The following is a 22,413-nucleotide window of genomic DNA, read 5'->3' as shown; positions in this document are numbered from 1 at the left end:
TCGCCACCGCAGATTCAACACCGCAGATTCGTCACCGCAGATTCAACACCGTAGATTCGCCACCGCAGATTCAACACCGCAGATTCAACACCGCAGATTCAACACCGCAGATTCGCCACCGCAGATTCGCCACCGCAGATTCAACACCGCAGATTTAACACCGCAGATTCAACACCGCAGATTCGCCGCCGCAGATTCGCCACGGCAGATTCAACACCGCAGATTCGCCACCGCAGATTCGCCACCCTCGGTCCCGTGTCGAATCTGCGGGCGCGGCGGGCGCGGGGCGCTGGGCGCGGAGCGGCTCCGCCATGGAGCAGGCCCCGGGGCAGGCCCCGGAGCCCCGCGGAGCCCAGGCCGAGGACGGGCGGCTCCGGGCCGGGGCCAAGCGCGTCACGTTCCCGTCGGACGAGGACATCGTGTCCGGGGCCGTGGAGCCCAAGGACCCCTGGAGGCACGGTACGGGGGGGGGGGTGCGGGGAGCGGGTGGGAACGGGGCTGTATTGAGGGTAACGGGGTTGTATTGGGGGTAACGGGGCTGCAGTGGGGGTAACGGGGTTGTATTGGGGGTAACGGGGCTGTATTGGGGGTAACGGGGTTGTGTTGGGGGTAACGGGGCTGCAGTGGGGGTAACGGGGTTGTATTGGGGGTAACGGGGCTGTATTGGGGGTAACGGGGTTGTATTGGGGGTAACGGGGTTGTATTGGGGGTAACGGGGTTGTGTTGGGGGTAACGGGGTTGTATTGGGGGTAATGGGGCTGTATTGGGGGTAACGGGGTTGTATTGGGGGTAACGGGGCTGTATTGGGGGTAACGGGGCTGCAGTGGGGGTAACGGGGCTGTATTGGGGGTAACGGAGTTGTATGGGGGGTAACGGGGCTGTATTGGGGGTAACGGGGCTGCAGTGGGGGTAACGGGGTTGTATTGGGGGTAATGGGGCTGTATTGGGGGTAACGGGGTTGTATTGGGGGTAATGGGGCTGTATTGGGGTAACGGGGTTGTGTTGGGGGTAATGGGGCTGCAGTGGGGGTAACGGGGCTGTATTAGGGGTAACGGGGTTCCATTGATGGTAACGGGGCTGCATTGATGGTAATGGGGCTGCATTGATGGTAGCAGGGTTCCATTGATGGTAATGGGGCTGTATTTGGGTTAACGGGGCTGTATTGGGGGTAACAGGGTGCCATTGGGTGTAATGGGGTTCCATTGATGGTAACGGGGCTGCATTGAGGGTAACGGGGTTGCACTGGTGGTAATGGGGCTGCACTGGGGGTAACGGGGCTGCACTGGGGGTAATGGGGCTGTATTGATGGTAACAGGGCTCCATTGATGGTAACGGGGCTGCAGTGGGAGTAACGGGGCTGCATTGGGGGTAACAGGGCTGCACTGGGGGTAATGGGGCTGCCTTGAGGGTAACGGGGTTTCATTGATGGTAACGGGGCTGCATTGGGGTTAACAGGGCTGTATTGGGGGTAATGGGGCTGCATTGATGGTTACAGGGCTGCACTGGGGGTAACGGGGCTGTATTGGGGGTAACAGGGTTCCATTGATGGTAACGGGGTTGCACTGATGGTAACAGGGCTGCAATGGGGGTAACGGGGCTGCATTGGGGGTAACGGGGTGCCATTGGGGGTTATGGGGCTGCATTGGGGGTAACGGGGCTGCACTGGGGGTAATGGGGCTGCATTGATGGTAACGGGGCTGCAATGGGAGTAACGGGGCTGCATTGGGGGTAACAGGGCTGCACTGGGGGTAATGGGGCTGCATTGATGGTTACAGGGCTGCACTGGGGGTAACGGGGCTGTTTTGGGGGTAACAGGGTTCCATTGGTGGTAATGGGGTTCCATTGATGGTAACAGGGCTGCAATGGAGATAATGGGGCTGCATTGCTGGTAACAGGGTTCCATTGATGGTAATGGGGCTGCAATGGGGGTAACAGGGTTCCATTGCTGGTAACAGGGCTGCAATGGGGGTAATGGGGCTGCATTGCTGGTAATGGGGTTCCATTGCTGGTAACAGGTCCGCAGTGGGGGTAATGGGGCTGCATTGCTGGTAACGGGGTTCCATTGATGATAACAGGGCTGCAATGGGCATAATGGGGCTGCATTGCTGGTAACGGGGTTCCATTGCTGGTAACAGGTCCGCAGTGGGGGTAATGGGGCTGCATTGCTGGTAACGGGGTTCCATTGATGATAACAGGGCTGCAATGGGGATAATGGGGCTGCATTGCTGGTAACGGGGTTCCATTGCTGGTAACAGGTCCGCAGTGGGGGTAATGGGGCTGCATTGCTGGTAACGGGGTTCCATTGATGATAACAGGGCTGCAATGGGGATAATGGGGCTGCATTGCTGGTAACGGGGTTCCATTGCTGGTAACAGGTCCGCAATGGGGGTAATGGGGCTGCATTGCTGGTAACGGGGTTCCGTTGATGGTAACAGGGCTGCAATGGAGATAATGGGGCTGCATTGCTGGTAACGGGGTTCCGTTGATGGTATCGGGGCTGCATTGCTGGTAATGGGGTTCCGTTGCCGGTGATGGGATCTGGAATGAGGGCAGAATCCCGTGTTCCCAGTGTCCTCCATTGCTCCTTCCCATTGGCTTCAGGAGGCTTTGGGTCCTCCTCATCCCAACATTTGACCCCACAAGGGCTGGGAATAGGGCCGGGGGGGGGGCAAGGTTTGCTGGGGAGGCTTTGGAGCACCGGGAACGCCGCTGGATGGCAGTCGGGATCATGGGGACATCCTCCATGGGGCAGGTTCCTCCTTGGGCACTGCCGGGGATGGAGCATCCAACCCTTCCCCATTCATCCCACTGGGAAGGGCTTCCCGGTATCCCGCTCCTTTGCTGCTTGCTCTGGGGGGGGTTGGAGCTATTCCCACCTTTCCCCCCCCTCCTGGAGCTGCACCGGGGCTCAGGGATGCGGTGTTGGGTTCCATCCCTCCTCCTCCATGAATTATTCCTGCCTTGGATTCCTCATCTCCAGGCTCAGGTTCCAGGCTCCAACCTCCCTCTTGGCTCCTGCCCTTCAGCTGCTCCCTTATCCCTACCCGGGATGTGCTGGCATTAACCCGGGCATTCCCAGCTTGGTTTCCAGTGTTTACCTCAGCCAAGGGGGGATCTGGGATAGGGTGGTGCTGGGAAGAGGGAAGATGTATGGCCGGGAGCTGCTGCCATCCTCCTCAGTCAGCTTCCCTGCAGTGTGTCCTATGGGAGCTTCCCATTGCATCCTATGGGAGCTCCCCACTGTGTCCTATGGGAGCTTCCCACTGTGTCCTATGGGAGCTCCCCACTGTGTCCTATGGGAGCTCCCCACTGTGTCCTATGGGAGCTCCCCATTGTGTCCTATGGGAGCTCCCCATTGTGTCCTATGGGAGCTCCCCATTGTGTCCTATGGGAGCTCCCCATTGTGTCCTATGGGAGCTCCCCATTGCATCCTATGGGAGCTTCCCATTGTGTCCTATGGGAGCTTCCCATTGTGTCCTATGGGAGCTCCCCACTGTGTCCTATGGGAGCTCCCCATTGCGTCCTATGGGAGCTTCCCATTGTGTCCTATGGGAGCTTCCCATTGCATCCTATGGGAGCTTCCCACTGTGTCCTATGGGAGCTCCCCATTGTGTCCTATGGGAGCTCCCCGTTGTGTCCTATGGGAGCTCCCCGTTGTGTCCTATGGGAGCTCCCCACTGTGTCCTATGGGAGCTCCCCATTGCGTCCTATGGGAGCTTCCCATTGCGTCCTATGGGAGCTTCCCATTGCATCCTATGGGAGCTTCCCACTGTGTCCTATGGGAGCTCCCCGTTGTGTCCTATGGGAGCTCCCCACTGTGTCCTATGGGAGCTCCCCGTTGTGTCCTATGGGAGCTCCCCGTTGTGTCCTATGGGAGCTTCCCATTGTGTCCTATGGGAGCTCCCTGTTGTGTCCTATGGGAGCTTCCCATTGTGTCCTATGGGAGCTCCCCACTGTGTCCTATGGGAGCTCCCCGTTGTGTCCTATGGGAGCTCCCCATTGTGTCCTATGGGAGCTTCCCATTGTGTCCTATGGGAGCTTCCCATTGTGTCCTATGGGAGCTCCCCATTGTGTCCTATGGGAGCTCCCCACTGTGTCCTATGGGAGCTCCCCATTGCATCCTATGGGAGCTCCACTGTGTCCTATGGGAACTTCCCAGTGTGTCCTATGGGAGCTCCCCATTGTGTCCTATGGGAGCTCCGCACTGTGTCCTATGGGAGCTCCCCACTGTGTCCTATGGGAGCAGCAGGGCCAAGGGGGGGACCCTCCTGGAGCACTGGGGCCAGGTCTGGGGTCGCCAACATCAGGAGACGTGGAGCGGGGCTTCGGACACGGGAGGGATGGGATGGGATGGGATGGGATGGGATGGAAGAGGTGGATGGGCTCTTGGGATGAAGCTCTTCCCATGAGGGTGGTGGGACACTGGCATGGGTTGGGTGCTCCATCACCATCAAGGGCCCTTGGTTGGGCCTGGCTGAGCTTTAAGGTCTTCTCCAACCCAACCCTGTCGTGATTCCAAGGGCTTTAGGAGCGAATCCAGGGGTCCTGATCCTTCTTCCCGCTGGAATCCCAGTGATGCCGGTGGGAAGTGGGCCCGGGATGGGCCAGAGCAGCGCAAATCCCATCCTCCAGCAGAAGAGGTGGAGAGAGCTTCCCCCAGGAGAGGGCACCAGAGCCTGTGTGGTGCTGGAGCTCCTTTGGGACAGGGAATCCTTCAGCTGGGACCTCCTGGAGATGCTCATTCCCATGGGAATAGCGCTGACCCTCGGCTCCCGAGCACGCTTGGTTTGCGGGAGGAAAGCCGATGGGATCAGGGAACTTTGCTGCTGTTGGCGTGTTTCCCCCCTTCAGCTCCTAGGGAATCATATCCCGTGTCAGGGAAGCATGGAAGAGTCAACCAGGTTGGGAAAACCCTTCAGGCTCAATCCCAGCCTTCCCCCATTCCCGTGTCCCCCGGGCTCTCAGCAGGGAGCGGGTGGAATCCCGGTGGTTTTCCATCCCTCTCCGGGATCATATGGCGCAATCCATGGGGATGGCAGGACGAGGAGGGGCTGGGGCTGTTTGTGCTTGGCCGGGTGAGCTTCCTTGGGGAGCTGGTTCCTCCTGCTCCGCTTCCCACCGGGAATAGCTGCAGTGTTTGTGTGGGGCCAAGGCGAAGCGGGCATCGCCGCCCTCAGCCCACAGCATCCGGAGCAGCGGCCTCAGCCCGCAGTGCGGAAGGGCAGGAGCTTCCCGATGGGAATTGCAGCTCAACCCCTTGGGGACACGGGGAATGGCTGGAGATGGGATTCAGGGAGGAAGCTCTCCCCTCGGAGCCCGTTGGGATGCTGGGATGAGCGGAGAAGGTTTGGTTCCACGGGGCTTGGAGCAACGTGGGCTCCGCACCCTTCCCATGGAACTTTAGGGTGCTTCCCAGCCCCCGTCATTCCATGATTCCATGCTTTCCTGGCCTGTGTTCCAGGAGGAACGCATCTGACGTGATCTCTTATCCCACGGCGCTTCCCAAAAGCCTTCCTGCTCCTCAGGGAGCCAGAGCACCCTTGGAAGAGCTGGGTTGGCTTTTCCAGCCCCATTCCTGCCCAAAGAAACCGGGACTTGCTCCCATCCGTGTCCTTCGTGTTGGAGCAGGCAAATCCCTGTCCTCTCCTTGCCTGGGTGCAGATCCCGGTGGATAACAGGGATTCCCATGGTGCAGTGTGGGAAGCTCATCCCTTCCCCGTGTCCTTGCAGCCCAGAACGTGACGGTGGAGGAAATCCTGAGTGCCTACAAGCAGGCCTGCCAGAAGCTCAACTGCAAGCAGATCCCCAAGCTCCTGAAGCAGATCCAGGTAGAGCTGGGGCTCAACCCCCCCATTCCCAACGGGAATCCGGGCTGAAGTCCCCGCTCTGCCCCCCCCCCCCCATGGGGTTAACACAAACCCGATGGGATGCTCCAAGCTCTTCCCTTGTCCCTGCTCTTCCCTCTGCAGGAGTTCAAGGAGCTGGCTCCCAGGATAGACTGCTTGGATCTCAAAGGTGAGGCCTTGCTCCGTCCATCCCCATGGACCTGCGTCCTCTTCCTGGACCATTCCCGGCTGGAATTGTGCTCCCAGTCGGGGCTCTCGTAGCCTTAATCCCAGAAGAGGGAATTCCAGGCTGAGGGATCCTCCAGCCTTCCAGCAGGATCCTCATCCCACAACAGCCCCTTTGGCACATAGGGATAAGCAGGAGCCCATTAGCCCCACGCTTTTGGTCTTGAAGCTCCAGTAGGAAAACTGGGAATGGTTCCCTACAGCCACCACTGGCTCCTATGGAGCATCTCCGGTAGCTCCAGCGAGGAGAGGAATTGCATTGCCCTCCCTTCCCCACAAGGGATGTCTCCTGCAGGGAATAACTTGGGAATGCCCCATATGGGGGTCGTTGGGGAGGGGATGGGGGGGGGAATCCCCCTCCCCACGGCTCCTCCCGGAGCTCATCCCACTTTTCCCAGGGGAGAAGCTGGATTACAAGGCCTGCGAGGCGCTGGAGGAGATCTTCAAGCGGGTCCAGTTCAAGATCGTGGACCTGGAGCAGACGAGCCTGGATGAGGACGTGAGTGACCTGAGTTCCCCCCCTCCCCTCCTCTGACTCCTGTGCTCGATCCAATGGGAAGTGGGGCAAACGGGAATGCTGCCCGTGCTCAGCTCCATAGGGATTCGTTGTGCCTCCGGTGCCAGAGGAGCCCTGGGACCTTTCCCAGGCCCAAATCCTGCTGTGCTGCTCCCAAAGCCTGCTGTAAGCCCTGGGTTGCACCTTTGGTTTGGAGCCCCCTTGGATGCTTCCTTGGCCTGGGAAGGGCTGGCAAATCCCCCCCGGAGCAACCAGCCAACGATCCAAAGGCAATCCCATTTGCCTGTATCCTTGGAAGCATCCTTCAAGTCCCTCCATGGCCAGAACCTGGGTGCCCAGGGCTTGGATCCCTTTGCAAGGTGCCACCTCTTGGCTGGCTTCCCCCGTGAAGATGGCTCCAGTGAGAGCCCCGGAGCTATTCCCAGTGCTGGGAACGCCGGGAATGCCCTCCATGGTGGAGGGCAGAGGGGACATGGCCAGGGAGGGGAATCGAACGCGTGGGCTTTGCTGTGGGGCTGCAGGGCTCCATGGGGCCGGGAGAGGCATCCGGAGGAGCCGTTTTTCCCCCCCCTTTCCCAAGCAATTCCCAAGGTTTTTCCCTGTGCCCATAGGGAGCCTCGGCGCTGTTTGACATGATCGAGTACTACGAGTCGGCCACGCACCTCAACATCTCCTTCAACAAGCACATCGGCACCCGCGGCTGGCAGGCGGCCGCGCACATGATGCGGAAGGTGGGTGCTCCCAGCACCCATGGGTGCCCTGCATCCCTCGGGATTGGGTTCGTGCGGCTCTGTTCCCGAGGCACGGGGCCGGGGCGAGCTGGAGGGCAGGGAGGAACATCAGCCTTGCCGCATGGCAACGGGGTGGGAAGGAGCTGGAGGTTGATCCCAACCTTCCGTGGTGGAGCAGCCAAACTGGGAGCATCCGTAGGGATGGAGCAGCCAAACTGGGAGCATCCTTAGGGATGGAGCAGCCAAACTGGGAGCATCCGTAGGGATGGAGCAGCCAAACTGGGAGCATCCTTAGGGATGGAGCAGCCAAACCGGGAGCATCCTTAGGGATGGAGCAGCCAAACTGGGAGCATCCTTAGGGATGGAGCAGCCAAACCGGGAGCATCCTTAGGGATGGAGTAGCCAAACTGGGAGCATCCGTAGGGATGGAGCAGCCAAACTGGGAGCATCCTTAGGGATGGAGCAGCCAAACTGGGAGCATCCGTAGGGATGGAGCAGCCAAACTGGGAGCATCCTTAGGGATGGAGCAGCCAAACCGGGAGCATCCTTAGGGATGGAGCAGCCAAACCGGGAGCATCCGTAGGGATGGAGCAGCCAAACTGGGAGCATCCTTAGGGATGGAGCAGCCAAACTGGGAGCATGCATAGGGATGGAGCAGCCAAACCGGGAGCATCCGTAGGGATGGAGCAGCCAAACTGGGAGCATCTGTAGGGATGGAGCAGCCAAACTGGGAGCATCCGTAGGGATGGAGCAGCCAAACTGGGAGCATCCTTAGGGATGGAGCAGCCAAACTGGGAGCATCCTTAGGGATGGAGCAGCCAAACTGGGAGCATCCGTAGGGATGGAGCAGCCAAACCGGGAGCATCCTTAGGGATGGAGCAGCCAAACTGGGAGCATCCTTAGGGATGGAGCAGCCAAACCGGGAGCATCCTTAGGGATGGAGCAGCCAAACTGGGAGCATCGTTAGGGATGGAGCAGCCAAACTGGGAGCATCCTTAGGGATGGAGCAGCCAAACCGGGAGCATCCTTAGGGATGGACCAGCCAAACCGGGAGCATCCATAGGGATGGAGCAGCCAAACCGGGAGCATCCATAGGGATGGAGCAGCCAAACTGGGAGCATCCTTAGGGATGGAGCAGCCAAACTGGGAGCATCCATAGGGATGGAGCAGCCAAACCGGGAGCATCCTTAGGGATGGAGCAGCCAAACTGGGAGCATCCTTAGGGATGGAGCAGCCAAACTGGGAGCATCCTTAGGGATGGAGCAGCCAAACCTTCTCCCTCCAACCCATGCCAGTGTGCCAGCAGCCTCGTGGTGAGGCTCTTCCTCCCCAGACCCCATCTCAATCCTCCCCTCTTATCAGGTCAAAGCCATTATCCCATCCCTCCATCCCATGTCTCCTAGAGCCCCCCATAGGCGGCCCCACGGGCCGGGATAGGGGTTGGGATATGGGTTGGGAAGGCCTTGGCTGTGGAGTGGAGCCCATGGAAGCACCGATCCCAGCCTCTGGAGCCGGGTGCTCATTATCCTCCCACCGGATGGGCACTGTTGGGCTTTGCCTCATTGACCTCATTGTGGAGCTGAGCTGGAGCCAAGGAGGAGGAGGAGGCAGCTCAGGGTGAGGCAGCAACCACCCTCGCTCCGCAATTATCCCTCGGGATGCAGGATGGGGCTGAGCTGGGATCTGCAGGGCCCAGCCCATGGCTTGCAGGAGCCAAAGGCGCTGCCGGAGCCCCTCGTGGTGCTTCAGACCCAGTTGTGGGGTGAAGGAGCCGGGGACTCCCTTGGGAGGCTGCAGCCCTGGGATGGGTTGGGATAGGAGCTTCCCATCATCCGGATCCGACCCACAGGGATGCCTTCCATAGGGCAGCTGGCTCCAAACCTGTGTCCCAGAGTGAAGAACTTCCCCGTGTCCAACCTGAGCTTCCCCTGGGGCATCCCCCCTCTCAAATCCCATTGAGTTTGGGGCCGTTAAGCTCTGCAAGGCTGGGACAGAGCTGGTTCTCCGGGTGGGATTGCCCGGAGAGGGCTTCTCGGAGCAGCTCCTCCTGCTCCCTCCGATGGCTGCAGTGCAGGAGCCCGGCGCCCGGGCTGGGATTTGGCCTGGGTGGCCAATGGGGGTGATTCCCATGGCACGGCGTTCCCTGTTGCCCAGACCAACTGCCTGCAGTACCTGGATGCCCGGAACACGCCGCTCCTGGACCACGCGGCCCCGTTCGTGGCGCGGGCGCTGCGCATCAGCAGCAGCCTCGTGGTGCTGCACCTGGAGAACGCGTCCCTGTCCGGCCGCCCGCTGCTGCTGCTGGGTGAGCCCGGACGGGAGGGGAATGGGGCAAGGGATAATGGGAATGGGGCAAGGGACAGCGGGAATGGGGCAAGGGATAATGGGAATGGGGCAAGGGACAGCGGGAATGGGGCAAGGGATAATGGGAATGGGGCAAGGGACAGCGGGAATGGGGCAAAGGAGAGCGGGAATGGGGCAAGGGATAATGGGAATGGGGCAAAGGAGAGCGGGAATGTGGCAAGGGATAATGGGAATGGGGCAAAGGACAGCGGGAATGGGGCAAAGGATAGTGGGAATGGGGCACCAGGATAATGGGAATGGGGCAAAGGAGAGCGGGAATGGGGCAAGGGATAATGGGAATGGGGCAAAGGAGAGCGGGAATGGGGCAAAGGATAGTGGGAATGGGGCACCAGGATAATGGGAATGGGGCAAAGGAGAGGGGGAGTGGGGCAAAGGATAGCAGGAATGGGGCAAAGGATAGCGGGAATGGGGCACCGGGAGAGGGGGAATGGGGCAAAGGATAGAGGGAATGTGGCAAAGGATAATGGGAATGGGGCACAGGCAAGGGGGAATGGGGCACTGGGATAGAGGGAATGTGGCAAAGGATAGTGGGAATGGGGCACTGGGATAGCAGGAATGGGGCAAAGGAGAGCAGGAATGGGGCAAGGGATAATGGGAATGGGGCACTGGGAGAGGGGGAATGGGGCATTGGGATAGAGGGAATGGGGCACCGGAAGAGAGGGAATGGGGCACAGGATAGTGGGAATGGGGCACTGGGAGAGAGGGAATGGGGCACTGGGAGAGAGGGAATGGGGCATTGAGATAGAGGGAATGGGGCAAAGGATAGTGGGAATGGGGCACTGGGATAGCAGGAATGGGGCACAGGATAGTGGGAATGGGGCACTGGGATAGCGGGAATGGGGCACAGGATAGTGGGAATGGGGCATCGGGATAGCGGGAATGGGGCAAAGGATAGTGGGAATGGGGCACTGGGAGAGGGGGAATGGGGCACTGGGATAGCGGGAATGGGGCACAGGATAGTGGGAATGGGGCACTGGGAGAGGGGGAATGGGGCACTGGGATAGCAGGAATGGGGCACTGGGATAGCAGGAATGGGGCACAGGATAGTGGGAATGGGGCACAGGATAGCTGGAATGGGGCACTGGGATAGCAGGATTGTGACACTTGCAGAGTGGGAGTGGGGCACAGGATAGCAGGAATGGGGCACAGGATAGTGGGAATGGGGCACCGGGAGAGAGGGAATGGGGCACTGGGAGAGGGGGAATGGGGCATCGGATAGCGGGAATGGGGCACCAGGATAATGGGAATGGGGCACTGGGATAGCGGGAATGGGGCACAGGATAGCAGGAATGGGGCACAGGATAGCGGGAATGGGGCACCAGGAGAGGGGGAATGGGGCACAGGATATTCGGAATGGGGCACCGGGATAGGGGGAATGTCCCACTGGGATAGTGGGAATGTGCCATCGGGATAGTGGGAGTGTGACACGGGATAGTGGGAATGTCCCACTGGGATTGCAAGAGTCCCATCCCTGTGCCCTGCATCCCACTGGGATACTGGGAGAGACTCATCCCAGGCCCCACATCCCACTGGGATACTGGGTGAGCCCATCCCCATGTCCCACATCCCATGGGATACTGGGAGAGTCCATCCCCATGTCCCACATCCCACCGGGATACTGGGAGAGTCCCATCCCTGTGTCCCACATCCCATGGGATACTGGGAGAGTCCATCCCCATGTCCCACATCCCATGGGATACTGGGTGAGTCCATCCCCATGTCCCACATCCCACCGGGATACTGGGAGAGTCCATCCCCATGTCCCACATCCCATGGGATACTGAGAGAGTCCCATCCCTGTGTCCCCCATCCCATGGGATACTGGGTGAGCCCATCCCTGTGTCCCCCATCCCATGGGATACTGGGTGAGCCCATCCCCATGTCCCACATCCCATGGGATACTGGGTGAGTCCCATCCCTGTGTCCCCCATCCCATGGGATACTGGGTGAGTCCCATCCCTGTGTCCCCCATCCCATGGGATACTGGGTGAGTCCATCCCCATGTCCCCCATCCCATGGGATACTGGGTGAGTCCATCCCCATGTCCCACATCCCACCGGGATACTGGGAGAGTCCATCCCCATGTCCCACATCCCATGGGATACTGAGAGAGTCCCATCCCTGTGTCCCACATCCCATGGGATACTGAGAGAGTCCCATCCCTGTGTCCCACATCCCATGGGATACTGGGTGAGTCCCATCCCTGTGTCCCCCATCCCATGGGATACTGGGTGAGTCCATCCCCATGTCCCACATCCCATGGGATACTGGGTGAGTCCCATCCCTGTGTCCCCCATCCCATGGGATACTGCTGCAGGAGGGAGGTTGGATGCTGCTGTGGGGCTGCCCTACTCCCACTCCTGTTCCTGGGCAGTTGTTATCCCATGGATCCGGGATACATCAGAGCAGGATGGAGCTAATGGCAGGGTTGGGATAACAGGGACGAGCTCTGCCCAGGCAGCATGTAGCACCTTATTCCAGGTGGGAATAACTCAGGGAATCACGGAAGCAGCTAAGTTGGAAAAGACCTTCAAGCTCAAGTCCAGCCTTGTCAGCAAGGGCCTTGTCTCCATGGGCAGGCAACGGGAAAGGGGTGGAATCCCTTCCAGGGATGTGATTCCATCATTCCAGCCTCTCCCAATGCCTTTTGGGGAGGAAATGATTCCCAATATCCCCCTGAAACCTCCCCGGAGCACCTCGAGGCCGTTCCCTCTCTGTCTCCAGACAGGAGCCGGGGCGCCCCTTCCCCACAAAGGGATCCCGGCCCTTGGGGATGCCCATGTGGGAATTCCATGTGGGAATTCCCTGCCTGTGGGGGTTTTGAGGTGCCCTTTTCCACAGCCACGGCGCTGAAGATGAACATGAACCTCCGGGAGCTCTACCTGGCCGACAACAAGCTCAACGGGCTGCAGGACTCGGCCCAGCTGGGCAACCTGCTCAAGTTCAACTGCTCCATCCACATCCTGGACCTGCGCAACAACCACATCCTGGACTCGGGTGAGGGGGCCTCATCCCCGCCCCTGCATCCCTCGGGAATCGCATCCCGTGGGGCTGAGAGACACCCCGGGGGGCTGGGTGTGGATGCTGGGGGGGGGGACCCCAACTGAAGGTGGAAAGGTGGATGTGCCGGCTTTGCCAGCAGGAGGGATGTGGGAAGGGGGTGGAATGGGGGGATATGGAGAGGGGGGGCTGCCAGTGTGATGGTGCCATGGTGTTCCCATAGGAATGATGTGGGAAGGGGGGAACACGATGGGGGGTGCTGCCAGTGTGATGGTGCCATGGTGTTCCCATAGGAATGATGTGGGAATGGGGGGATATGGGGGGGGGGCTGCCAGTGTGATGGTGCCGTGGTGTTCCCATAGGAATGATGTGGGAATGGGGGGATATGGAGAGGGGGGGCTGCCAGTGTGATGGTGCCATGGTGTTCCCACAGGAATGATGTGGGAATGAGGGGATATGGGGGGGGGGGGCTGCCAGTGTGATGGTGCCGTGGTGTTCCCATAGGAATGATGTGGGAATGGGGGGATATGGTGGGGGGGGGCTGCCAGTGTGATGGTGCCATGGTGTTCCCATAGGAATGATGTGGGAATTCGGGGACACAGAGGGAGGTGCTGCCAGCATGATGGTGCCATGGTGTTCCCATAGGAATGATGTGGGAATGGGGGGGACAGGATGGGGGGTGCTGCCAGTGTGATGGTGCCATGGTGTTCCCATGGGAATGATGTAGGAATGGGGGGATATGGTGGGGGGGGGCTGCCAGTGTGATGGTGCCGTGGTGTTCCCATAGGAATGATGCAGGAAGGGGTTGGAATGGGGGGACAGGATGGGGGTGCTGCCAGTGTGATGGTGCCATGGTGTTCCCATAGGAATGATGTGGGAAGGGGGGAACACGATGGGGGGTGCTGCCAGTGTGATGGTGCCGTGGTGTTCCCATAGGAATGATGCAGGAAGGGGTTGGAATGGGGGGACAGGATGGGGGTGCTGCCAGTGTGATGGTGCCATGGTGTTCCCATAGGAATGATGTGGGAATTGGGGGACACAGAGGGAGGTGCTGCCAGCATGATGTTGCCATGGTGTTCCCATAGGAATGATGCAGGAAGGGGGGGACACGTTGGGGGTGCTCCCAGCATGATGGTGCCATGGTGTTCCCATAGGAATGATGCAGGAAGGGGGGGACACATTGGGGGTGCTCCCAGCGTGCCGGTGCCCTGTTTTTCCCCATCCTCCATCCCACGGGATGCGCGGAACCGCGGTGAGAACCAGCAGCATCCCTTTGGGAAGCCACGCTGATCCCGGGGGCTCTTTTCCAGGCCTGGCCTACATCTGCGAGGGGCTGAAGGAGCAGCGGAAGGGCTTGCTCACCCTGGTGCTGTGGAACAACCAGCTGACCCACGCCGGCATGGCCTACCTGGGAATGACGCTGGTGAGCGCCTTCGGAACGCCGGGAAGCGCCCCATCCCCATTGGAGACCCTGCTCCTTGTGTGCCTCCCCCCCACCCCACACCGCTGTGGGTGCACACAGGGCCTATGGGTTAACCCCACCTGGACCCCATGCTCTGGAACCGCCCCCACAGCCTCACACGCAGAGCTTGGAGACCCTCAACCTGGGCCACAATCCCATCGGGAACGAAGGCGTCCGCAACCTAAAGAACGGGCTCATCGGGAACCGCTCCGTGCTCCGCCTCGGCCTGGCCTCCACCAAGCTCACGTGTGAAGGTGGGGGCAGGCTGAGGAGCTCCGGGGCTCATGGGGTGGGGGGAAAGGAGAAGGTTGGGGGGCTCCATCCCCGGCGGTGCTCAAGGAGGAGGGGGTTGCCCCATGGAAGGTGTCCCCCGGGGGTTGGATCTGGGTGATGGCCAAGGCTTCCCAACACAAACCATTCCAGGGGGCCGCGATTGTCCCCACAGCTCCGGGGCCGTGGAGGACCTGACTCCATGCTCCCATCCCATTGAGCTCAGTGGGTCCCAGACCCCATCCCTGCTCCCTCAGCTCCGTGTCCCTGTAGGACCTGACTCCATGCTCCCATCCCATTGATCTCAGTGGGTCCCAGATCCCATCCCTGCTCCCTCAGCTCCGTGTTCCCGCAGGAGCCGTGGCCGTGGCCGAGTTCATCGCCGAGAGCCCCCGGCTGCTCCGCCTGGACCTGCGGGAGAACGACGTCAAGACCGGGGGCCTCATGGCCCTGTCCCTGGCCCTCAAGGTCAACCACTCCCTGCTGCGCCTCGACCTGGACCGCGAGCCCAAGAAGGAGGCGGTGGGTGCCGGGTGCAGTGAATCCCATGGGAATGGCGCGGTGGGGACGGCCTCGGAGGCACGGGAGGATGGGAGGAAGAGGGTGGATCCTGGTGGGGTGCTGAGCGCTGCCGGCGTGGCAGTGGGGTGCTGAGCGCTTCCCATAGAGCATTGGGATGCTGAGTGCTTCCCATAGAGCATTGGGATGCTGAGTGCTTCCCATAGAGCATTGGGATGCTGAGTGCTTCCCATAGAGCATTGGGATGCTGAGTGCTTCCCAAAAAGCATTGGGATGCTGAGTGCTTCCCATGGAGCATTGGGATGCTGAGTGCTTCCCATGGAGCATTGGGATGCTGAGTGCTTCCCATGGAGCATTGGGATGCTGAGTGCTTCCCATAGAGCATTGGGATGCTGAGTGCTTCCCATGGAGCATTGGGGTGCTGAGTGCTTCCCATGGAGCATTGGGATGCTGAGTGCTTCCCATGGAGCATTGGGATGCTGAGTGCTTCCCATAGAGCATTGGGATGCTGAGTGCTTCCCATGGAGCATTGGGATGCTGAGTGCTTCCCATGGAGCATTGGGATGCTGAGTGCTTCCCGAAGAGCATTGGGATGCTGAGTGCTTCCCATGGAGCATTGGGATGCTGAGTGCTTCCCATGGAGCATTGGGATGCTGAGTGCTTCCCATAGAGCATTGGGATGCTGAGTGCTTCCCATGGAGCATTGGGGTGCTGAGTGCTTCCCATGGAGCATTGGGATGCTGAGTGCTTCCCATGGAGCATTGGGATGCTGAGTGCTTCCCATAGAGCATTGGGATGCTGAGTGCTTCCCATGGAGCATTGGGATGCTGAGCGCTTCCCATGGAGCATTGGGATGCTGAGTGCTTCCCATGGAGCATTGGGGTGCTGAGTGCTTCCCATGGAGCATTGGGATGCTGAGTGCTTCCCATAGAGCATTGGGATGCTGAGTGCTTCCCATGGAGCATTGGGATGCTGAGTGCTTCCCATAGAGCATTGGGATGCTGAGTGCTTCCCATGGAGCATTGGGATGCTGAGTGCTTCCCATAGAGCATTGGGATGCTGAGTGCTTCCCATAGAGCATTGGGATGCTGAACACTTCCTGACCCGCCTCAAGTCTGGGGGTCCCTGGTCCATCCCCCTGCTCCCAGCCAGGACCCTTCTGGGATGCGCTGAGCATCCCTTGGGCTGGGAATCCCATCATCCCGGTGCTGATTCCTTCGGGAAGAAGCTCTTGAGGAGCTTGTTTCTTGGACTGCCGAGTTCCGTGGGGAAGCACCAGTGCCACCGTTTGGGGTGGAGGAGGATCCGTTGCGTTCCTGGCTGGAAAAGGACCGCGGATCCCGATATTCCCAGTGATTCCCATCCGTTCCCTTGCAGGTGAAGAGCTTCATTGAGACGCAGAAGGCTCTGCTGGGAGAGATCCAGAACGGCTGCAAGCGCAACTTCATCCTGGCCAAGGAGAAGGAGGAGCAGGAGCAGAAGCTGCAGCAATCGGCTTCCATGGCCGAGATCGCCCCGGCCGAGGCTCTGGAAGCGGCTCCGGCCGAGCCCATCCCGGATGGAAGCCCCGGATCCGCGCGGGATGAGGGGCAGGAAGCGATGGCGGCCGAGAACGGGGACACGGAGCCGGCGGAGGGGGATGAGGGGACGGACTCGGACACGGCCACGGATGAGGATGAGGATGAGGCCGCTGCTCCCTCGGGGAGGAAGGAGCTCCCTGACCCCACCGGCGGTGTCCTCGTGTCGCCAGCCCCGAGCATCCCTGGGGATGCTCCCTCCGGCCCCGGGAACGCCGCGGCTCCCGCTCCATCCCATGGAGCCGAGAGGAGGATTTCGGTGTCGAGCCCAGGCCGGGGCCACAAGGTCTTTGTGGTGACGCGCGTGGAGCCGGGCCCGGAGCGGGATGAGGACGCTGATCCCAGCGGGAATACCGAGCCCCAGCCCTGCTCCAATGGAGCCGTCGCCGAGGCTCCCGCTGGAGCCGAGGCGCTTCCCAACGGGCTGAAGGTGGATTTTGCACGGGCGCTTCCGGAGGCGGCCTCGGAAAACGATGGGAAACTGGGAAGTTGGGGAGCAGAGCACGGTAAGAGCTCCGGAATCCGTGGGGACCCCCATTCCCCAGCGCGCTGCCGGAGCCCGGGATGAGCACGGAGCCGTTCCCTTGCTCCTTTCCCAACGGGATATCCCCGGGGCAGTCATTCCTGGGCAGGTTTTCCCAAGGGAATTCCGAGGCTGGGGTGAGTGGGGAGGTGGCCTTTGAAGTGGTTCCTAATGCTCCTCCGGGAGGAGCCGCACTGGATGCGGTGAATCCTTTGGGAAGCTCGAGGAGCCTTGCTTAGCGCTTGGGATAACGGGCAGCATTCCCTGGAGCACGTTGGATGGGAGAAGGGCTGGGAATGCGGGGCTGGGAATGGGGGACTGGGAACGGGGGACTGGGAATGCGGGGCTGGGAATGGGGGACTGGGAATGGGGGGCTGGGAATGCGGGGCTGGGAATGCGGGGCTGGGAATGGGGGACTGGGAATGGGGGGCTGGGAATGTGGGGTTGGGAATGGGGGACTGGGAATGGGGGACTGGGAATGCGGGGCTAGGAATGGGGGACTGGGAATGTGGGGCTGGGAATGCAGGGCTGGGAATGCGGGGCTGGGAATGTGGGGCTCGGAATGCGGCGCTGGGAATGGGGGACTGGGAATGCGGCGCTGGGAATGCGGGGCTGGGAATGCGGGGCTGGGAATGGGGGACTGGGAATGGGGGGCTGGGAATGCGGGGCTGGGAATGCGGGGCTGGGAATGCGGGGCTGGGAATGGGGGACTGGCAATAGGGGACTGGCAATGGGGGACTGGGAATGCGGGGCTGGGAATGCGGGGCTGGGAATGTGGGACTGGGAATGTGGGGCTGGGAATGCGGGGCTTGGAATGCGGGGCTGGGAATGTGGGGCTGGGAATGTGGGGCTGGGAATGGGGGACTGGGAATGCGGGGCTGGGAATGGGGGACTGGGAATGCGGGGTTGGGAATGCGGGGCTGGGAATGGGGGACTGGCAATAGGGGACTGGCAATGGGGACTGGGAATGCGGGGCTTGGAATGCGGGGCTGAGAATGTGGGGCTGGGAATGTGGGGCTGGGAATGGGGGACTGGGAATGCGGGGCTGGGAATGGGGGACTGGGAATGCGGGGTTGGGAATGCGGGGCTGGGAATGCAGGGCTGGGAATGGGGGACTGGGAATGCGGGGCTGGGAATGGGGGACTGGGAATGCAGGGCTGGGAATGGGGGACTGGGAATGCGGGGCTGGGAATGTGGGGCTGGGAATGCAGGGCTGGGAATGGGGGACTGGGAATGCGGGACTGGGAATGTGGGGCTGGGAATGCGGGGCCAGGAATGGGGGACTGGGAATGCGGGGCTGGGAATGTGGGGCTGGGAATGTGGGACTGGGAATGCGGGGCTGGGAATGGGGGACTGGGAATGCGGGGCTGGGAATGGGGGACTGGGAATGCGGGGCCGGGAATGGGGGACTGGGAATGCGGGGCTGGGAATGTGGGGCTGGGAATGTGGGACTGGGGATGCAGGCCTTGGAAAGTGGGACTGGGATACGGGCCTGGGAATGTTGGATTGGGAATGTTGGTTTGGGAACGTCAGGTTGGGAATGTCGAAATGGAAATGTGGGATTGGGAATGTTGGCTTGGGAATGTCAGATTGGAAATGTGGGATTGGGGATATCAGATTAGGAATGTTCATTGGGTTGGTAATGCAGGACTGGGGATGTTGGTTTGGGAATGTTGGATTGGGGATGCTGGATTGGAAATGTGGGATTGGGAGGGTTGGGAATGTCAGGTTGGGAATGCAGGACTGTGAATGGTGGGAACGTGGGATTGGGAATGGGTTGGGAATACAGGACTGTGAATATTGGGAATGTCAGGTTGGGAATGCTGGACTGTGAATGTTGGGAATGTTGGGTTGGGAATGCAGGACTGTGAATGTTGGGAACGTGGGATTGGGAATGTTGGGTTGGGAATGCTGGACTGTGAATGTTGGGAATGTGGGATTGGGAATGCAGGAGTGTGAATGTTGCGAACGTGGGATTGGGAATGTCGGGTTGGGAATGCAGGAGTGTGAATGTTGGGAACGTGGGATTGGGAATGTCGGGTTGGGACTGCAGGACTGTGAATGTTGGGAATGTGGGATTGGGAATGTCGGGTTGGGAATGCTGGACTGTGAATGTTGGGAATGTGGGATTGGGAATGCAGGAGTGTGAATGTTGGGAACGTGGGATTGGGAGGGTTGGGAATGCAGGACTGTGAATGTTGGGAACGTGGGATTGGGAATGTCGGGTTGGGAATGAAGGAATGTGAATGTTGGGAATGTGGGATTGGGAATGCAGGAGTGTGAATGTTGCGAACGTGGGATTGGGAATGTCGGGTTGGGAATGCAGGACTGTGAATGTTGGGAACGTGGGATTGGGAATGTCGGGTTGGGAATGCTGGACTGTGAATGTGGGATTGGGAGTGTCGGGTTGGGAATACAGGACTGTGAACGTTGGGAATGTGGGATTGGGAATGTCGGGTTGGGAATGCTGGACTGTGAACGTTGGGAATGTCGGGATTGGGAATGTCGGGTTGGGACTGCAGGACTGTGAACGTTGGGAATGTCGGGATTGGGAATATCGGGTTGGGACTGCAGGACTGTGAACGTTGGGAATGTCGGGATTGGGAATGTCGGGTCGGGACTGCAGGACTGTGAATGTTGGGAATGTCGGGTCGGGAATGCAGGACTGTGAATGTTGGGAATGTCAGGATTGGGAATGTCGGGTTGGGACTGCAGGACTGTGAACGTTGGGAATGTCGGGATTGGGAATGTCGGGTTGGGACTGCAGGACTGTGAATGTTGGGAATGTCGGGATTGGGAATGTCGGGTTGGGAATGCAGGACTGTGAATGTTGGGAACGTGGGATTGGGAATGTCGGGTTGGGAATGCAGGACTGTGAACGTTGGGAATGTCGGGTTGGGACTGCAGGACTGTGAACGTTGGGAATGTCGGGTTGGGAATGTCGGGTTGGGACTGCAGGACTGTGAACGTTGGGAATGTCGGGTTGGGAATGTCGGGTTGGGACTGCAGGACTGTGAACGTTGGGAATGTCGGGATTGGGAATGTCGGGTTGGGAATGTCGGGTTGGGAATGTCGGGTTGGGACTGCAGGACTGTGAACGTTGGGAATGTCGGGTTGGGAATGTCGGGTTGGGAATGTCGGGTTGGGAATGCAGGACTGTGAACGTTGGGACTGTCGGGTTGGGAATGTCGGGTTGGGAATGCTGGAGTGGGACGGACCCGGTGCCGGTTGCTTCCAGAGTTGAGCTGCTCCAAGAACGCGCAGGAGGAGCTGGAGGAGCTGCTCCTCGAGGCCAGCCAGGACACGGGGCAGGAGCTGCCCTGAGCACCCGTGAGTGCATCCCATGGGATGGGGACGGCCCGGGGATGGGGCTCCCCTCGGCCCCACGGCTGCGCTCCTCTCTCGTGCAGGTCCGTGGGACGGAGGCTCCGGGATGGTTTTCTCCTCTTCCCCATGGAGAATCCAAGGCTGGGCTCCAGGACAAAGGGGTTCTTCCAAACCAAACTCCTGTTTCCCCAGCCCATTCCCAGCCCTCGGCCTCTTCCCCGCGTTCCCGAGCGGAAAGGCAGGACGGCAAAGAGGGAAAAGCCCCCGGATGGGTTCATCCCCATGGACACTACAAGGCACCTTCGCCTCCCTTTTCCCCTCTTTCTCTATGGAGGAGATTCCCACACTACAGGGACCGAGGTGGCGGAATTCCCGCAGGATTCCCGGGCCAGGCCGTGGCATTCCCAGCCACTCTGCTTATTTATTTGGAATTCCTTCTTTTCCTTTAGTTTTCGGGCTCTATTTATCATCAGCTGCACCGTTCCTGCCTGGGGATGCTCTTAGAATCCAGCAACTCCTTCCATCTCAATTCCTGCCTTTGGGAATACCGGGAAAACAACCCCTACACCCCCCCACCAAGCAGCATTGGTGGAGGTCCCCCCCCCCCATCCCCCTCGCAGCCAAAGTGGGGAACCCCTCTTTTTGAGTGGGAATCAGGATCCAAAGCGGGGCTGCTTCCAGGTTGGGATTCCCAGCGTTGGGAATGCCGTTCCCAAGGGCCGGGCTGGATTTCTCAGGGAGGGGGACGAGGACTCGGCGCTTTGTCTTTCTTAAGTGCAATAAATCTATCAGGGAGCCGGGGGGTGGCTTTTTGGGGGGGGGGGGGGGATTGGTGGCAATGGGGGGGCTCTATGGGGGGGGGGGGGCATTCGGTGGCATCTCTTTGTTAACACTGGTTTCTATTAAAGGAGCTGCATTCGGCTGTGGGGGCCCCCGGGCTATGGGGGGGGGGGAAGGATGGGAATGGGACCCCCCCATAACACAGCCCACCTGCACCCCACTATTGGTGCCCCCCCAGTATTGGTACCCTCACTATTGACCCCCCCCCCATTATTGGTACCCCCCCCTGCGGCCATTATTGGCCCCCACTATTGACCCCCCCCCCATTATTGGTACCCCCCCGCGGCCATTATTGACCCCCCCATTATTGGCAGCCTCCATTATTGCCCCCCTGCACCCCGTTATTGGTACCCCGCATTAGTGGTACCCCCCAATTGTTGCCCACTCAATTATTGCCCCCCCCCCGTATTGGTACCCTCCATTATTGATTCCCCCCCCGCACCCCCTTATTGGTACCCCCATTATTGGTACCCCCTATTATTGGTCCCCCCCCCACCCCCGTATTGGTACCCCCCATTATTGGTGTCCCCCTGCACCCCATTATTGGTACCCCCCATTATTGGTGTCCCCCTGCACCCCATTATTGGTACCCCCCATTATTGGTCCCCCCCCTGCACCCCATTATTGGTACCCCCCATTATTGCCCACTCAGTTATTGCCCCCCTGCACCCCAGTATTGGTACCCCCATTATTGGTACCCCCACTGCAGTCATTATTGGCCCCCATTATCCCCTCTCCATTATTGGCAGCCCCCATTATTGGTCCCCCCCATTATTGGTACCCCCCCCTGCACCCATTATGGTACCCCCATTATTGGTATGCCCCCCGCACCCCATTATTGATACCCCTCCCCACCCCTCATTATTGGTACCCCCATTATTTGTACCCCCATATTGCCCACTCAGTTATTGCCCCCCCCAAACCCCGGTATTGGTACCCCCATTATTGCTACCCACCTCTGCACCCATTCTTGGTGGCCCCCATTATTGGCCGCCCTCATTATTGGTACCCCCATTATTGCCCCTCTGCACCCCATTATTGATACCCTCCCCTGCACCCCATTATTGGCACCCCCCTGCACCCATTATTGATACCCTCCCCTGCACCCCATTATTGGCACCCATTATTGACCCCCCCTCATTAGTGGCCCCCCTGCAGCTTGTTATGGGTACCCCTGTTATTGCCCCCCCCCCCCCTTATTGGTACCTGCAT

At 59.9% G+C, this 22,413-nt stretch overlaps 1 protein-coding gene across 1 annotated transcript; it reads left to right on the top strand.

Annotated features, from left to right (window-relative positions):
• Positions 1 to 258: 258 nt before the first annotated feature.
• On the top strand, positions 259 to 21,161 carry LOC133264138 (protein phosphatase 1 regulatory subunit 37-like). The gene is made up of 13 exons (XM_061444064.1): positions 259 to 459; positions 5,731 to 5,828; positions 5,970 to 6,015; positions 6,470 to 6,570; positions 7,200 to 7,319; positions 9,474 to 9,624; positions 12,525 to 12,680; positions 13,994 to 14,106; positions 14,258 to 14,399; positions 14,771 to 14,937; positions 16,312 to 17,017; positions 20,273 to 20,364; positions 20,445 to 21,161. The coding sequence occupies exons 1-12, from the start codon at positions 312 to 314 to the stop codon at positions 20,356 to 20,358; spliced, it is 2,034 nt and encodes a 677-aa protein (XP_061300048.1). The 5' UTR covers positions 259 to 311; the 3' UTR covers positions 20,359 to 20,364; positions 20,445 to 21,161.
• The last annotated feature ends 1,252 nt before the right edge of the window (positions 21,162 to 22,413 follow it).

Source organism: Pezoporus flaviventris, unplaced genomic scaffold (assembly GCF_033815535.1).
Source record: "Pezoporus flaviventris isolate CSIRO_AGI_PZ_B2104156 unplaced genomic scaffold, CSIRO_AGI_Pfla_v1 ptg000657l, whole genome shotgun sequence".
NCBI classification, from domain to species: Eukaryota; Metazoa; Chordata; class Aves; order Psittaciformes; family Psittacidae; genus Pezoporus; species Pezoporus flaviventris.
Note: the sequence above shows the minus strand (reverse complement) of the source record. Positions and strands in the feature narration are given on the sequence as shown.

Coding starts and splice junctions, on each gene's coding strand:
- LOC133264138 (XM_061444064.1), top strand. CDS start 312: ATGGAGCAGGCCCCGGGGCAGGCCCCGGAGCCCCGCGGAGCCCAGGCC. Junction 460..5,730: donor CAAGGACCCCTGGAGGCACG/GTACGGGGGGGG, acceptor GTGTCCTTGCAG/CCCAGAACGTGACGGTGGAG. Junction 6,016..6,469: donor AGACTGCTTGGATCTCAAAG/GTGAGGCCTTGC, acceptor CACTTTTCCCAG/GGGAGAAGCTGGATTACAAG.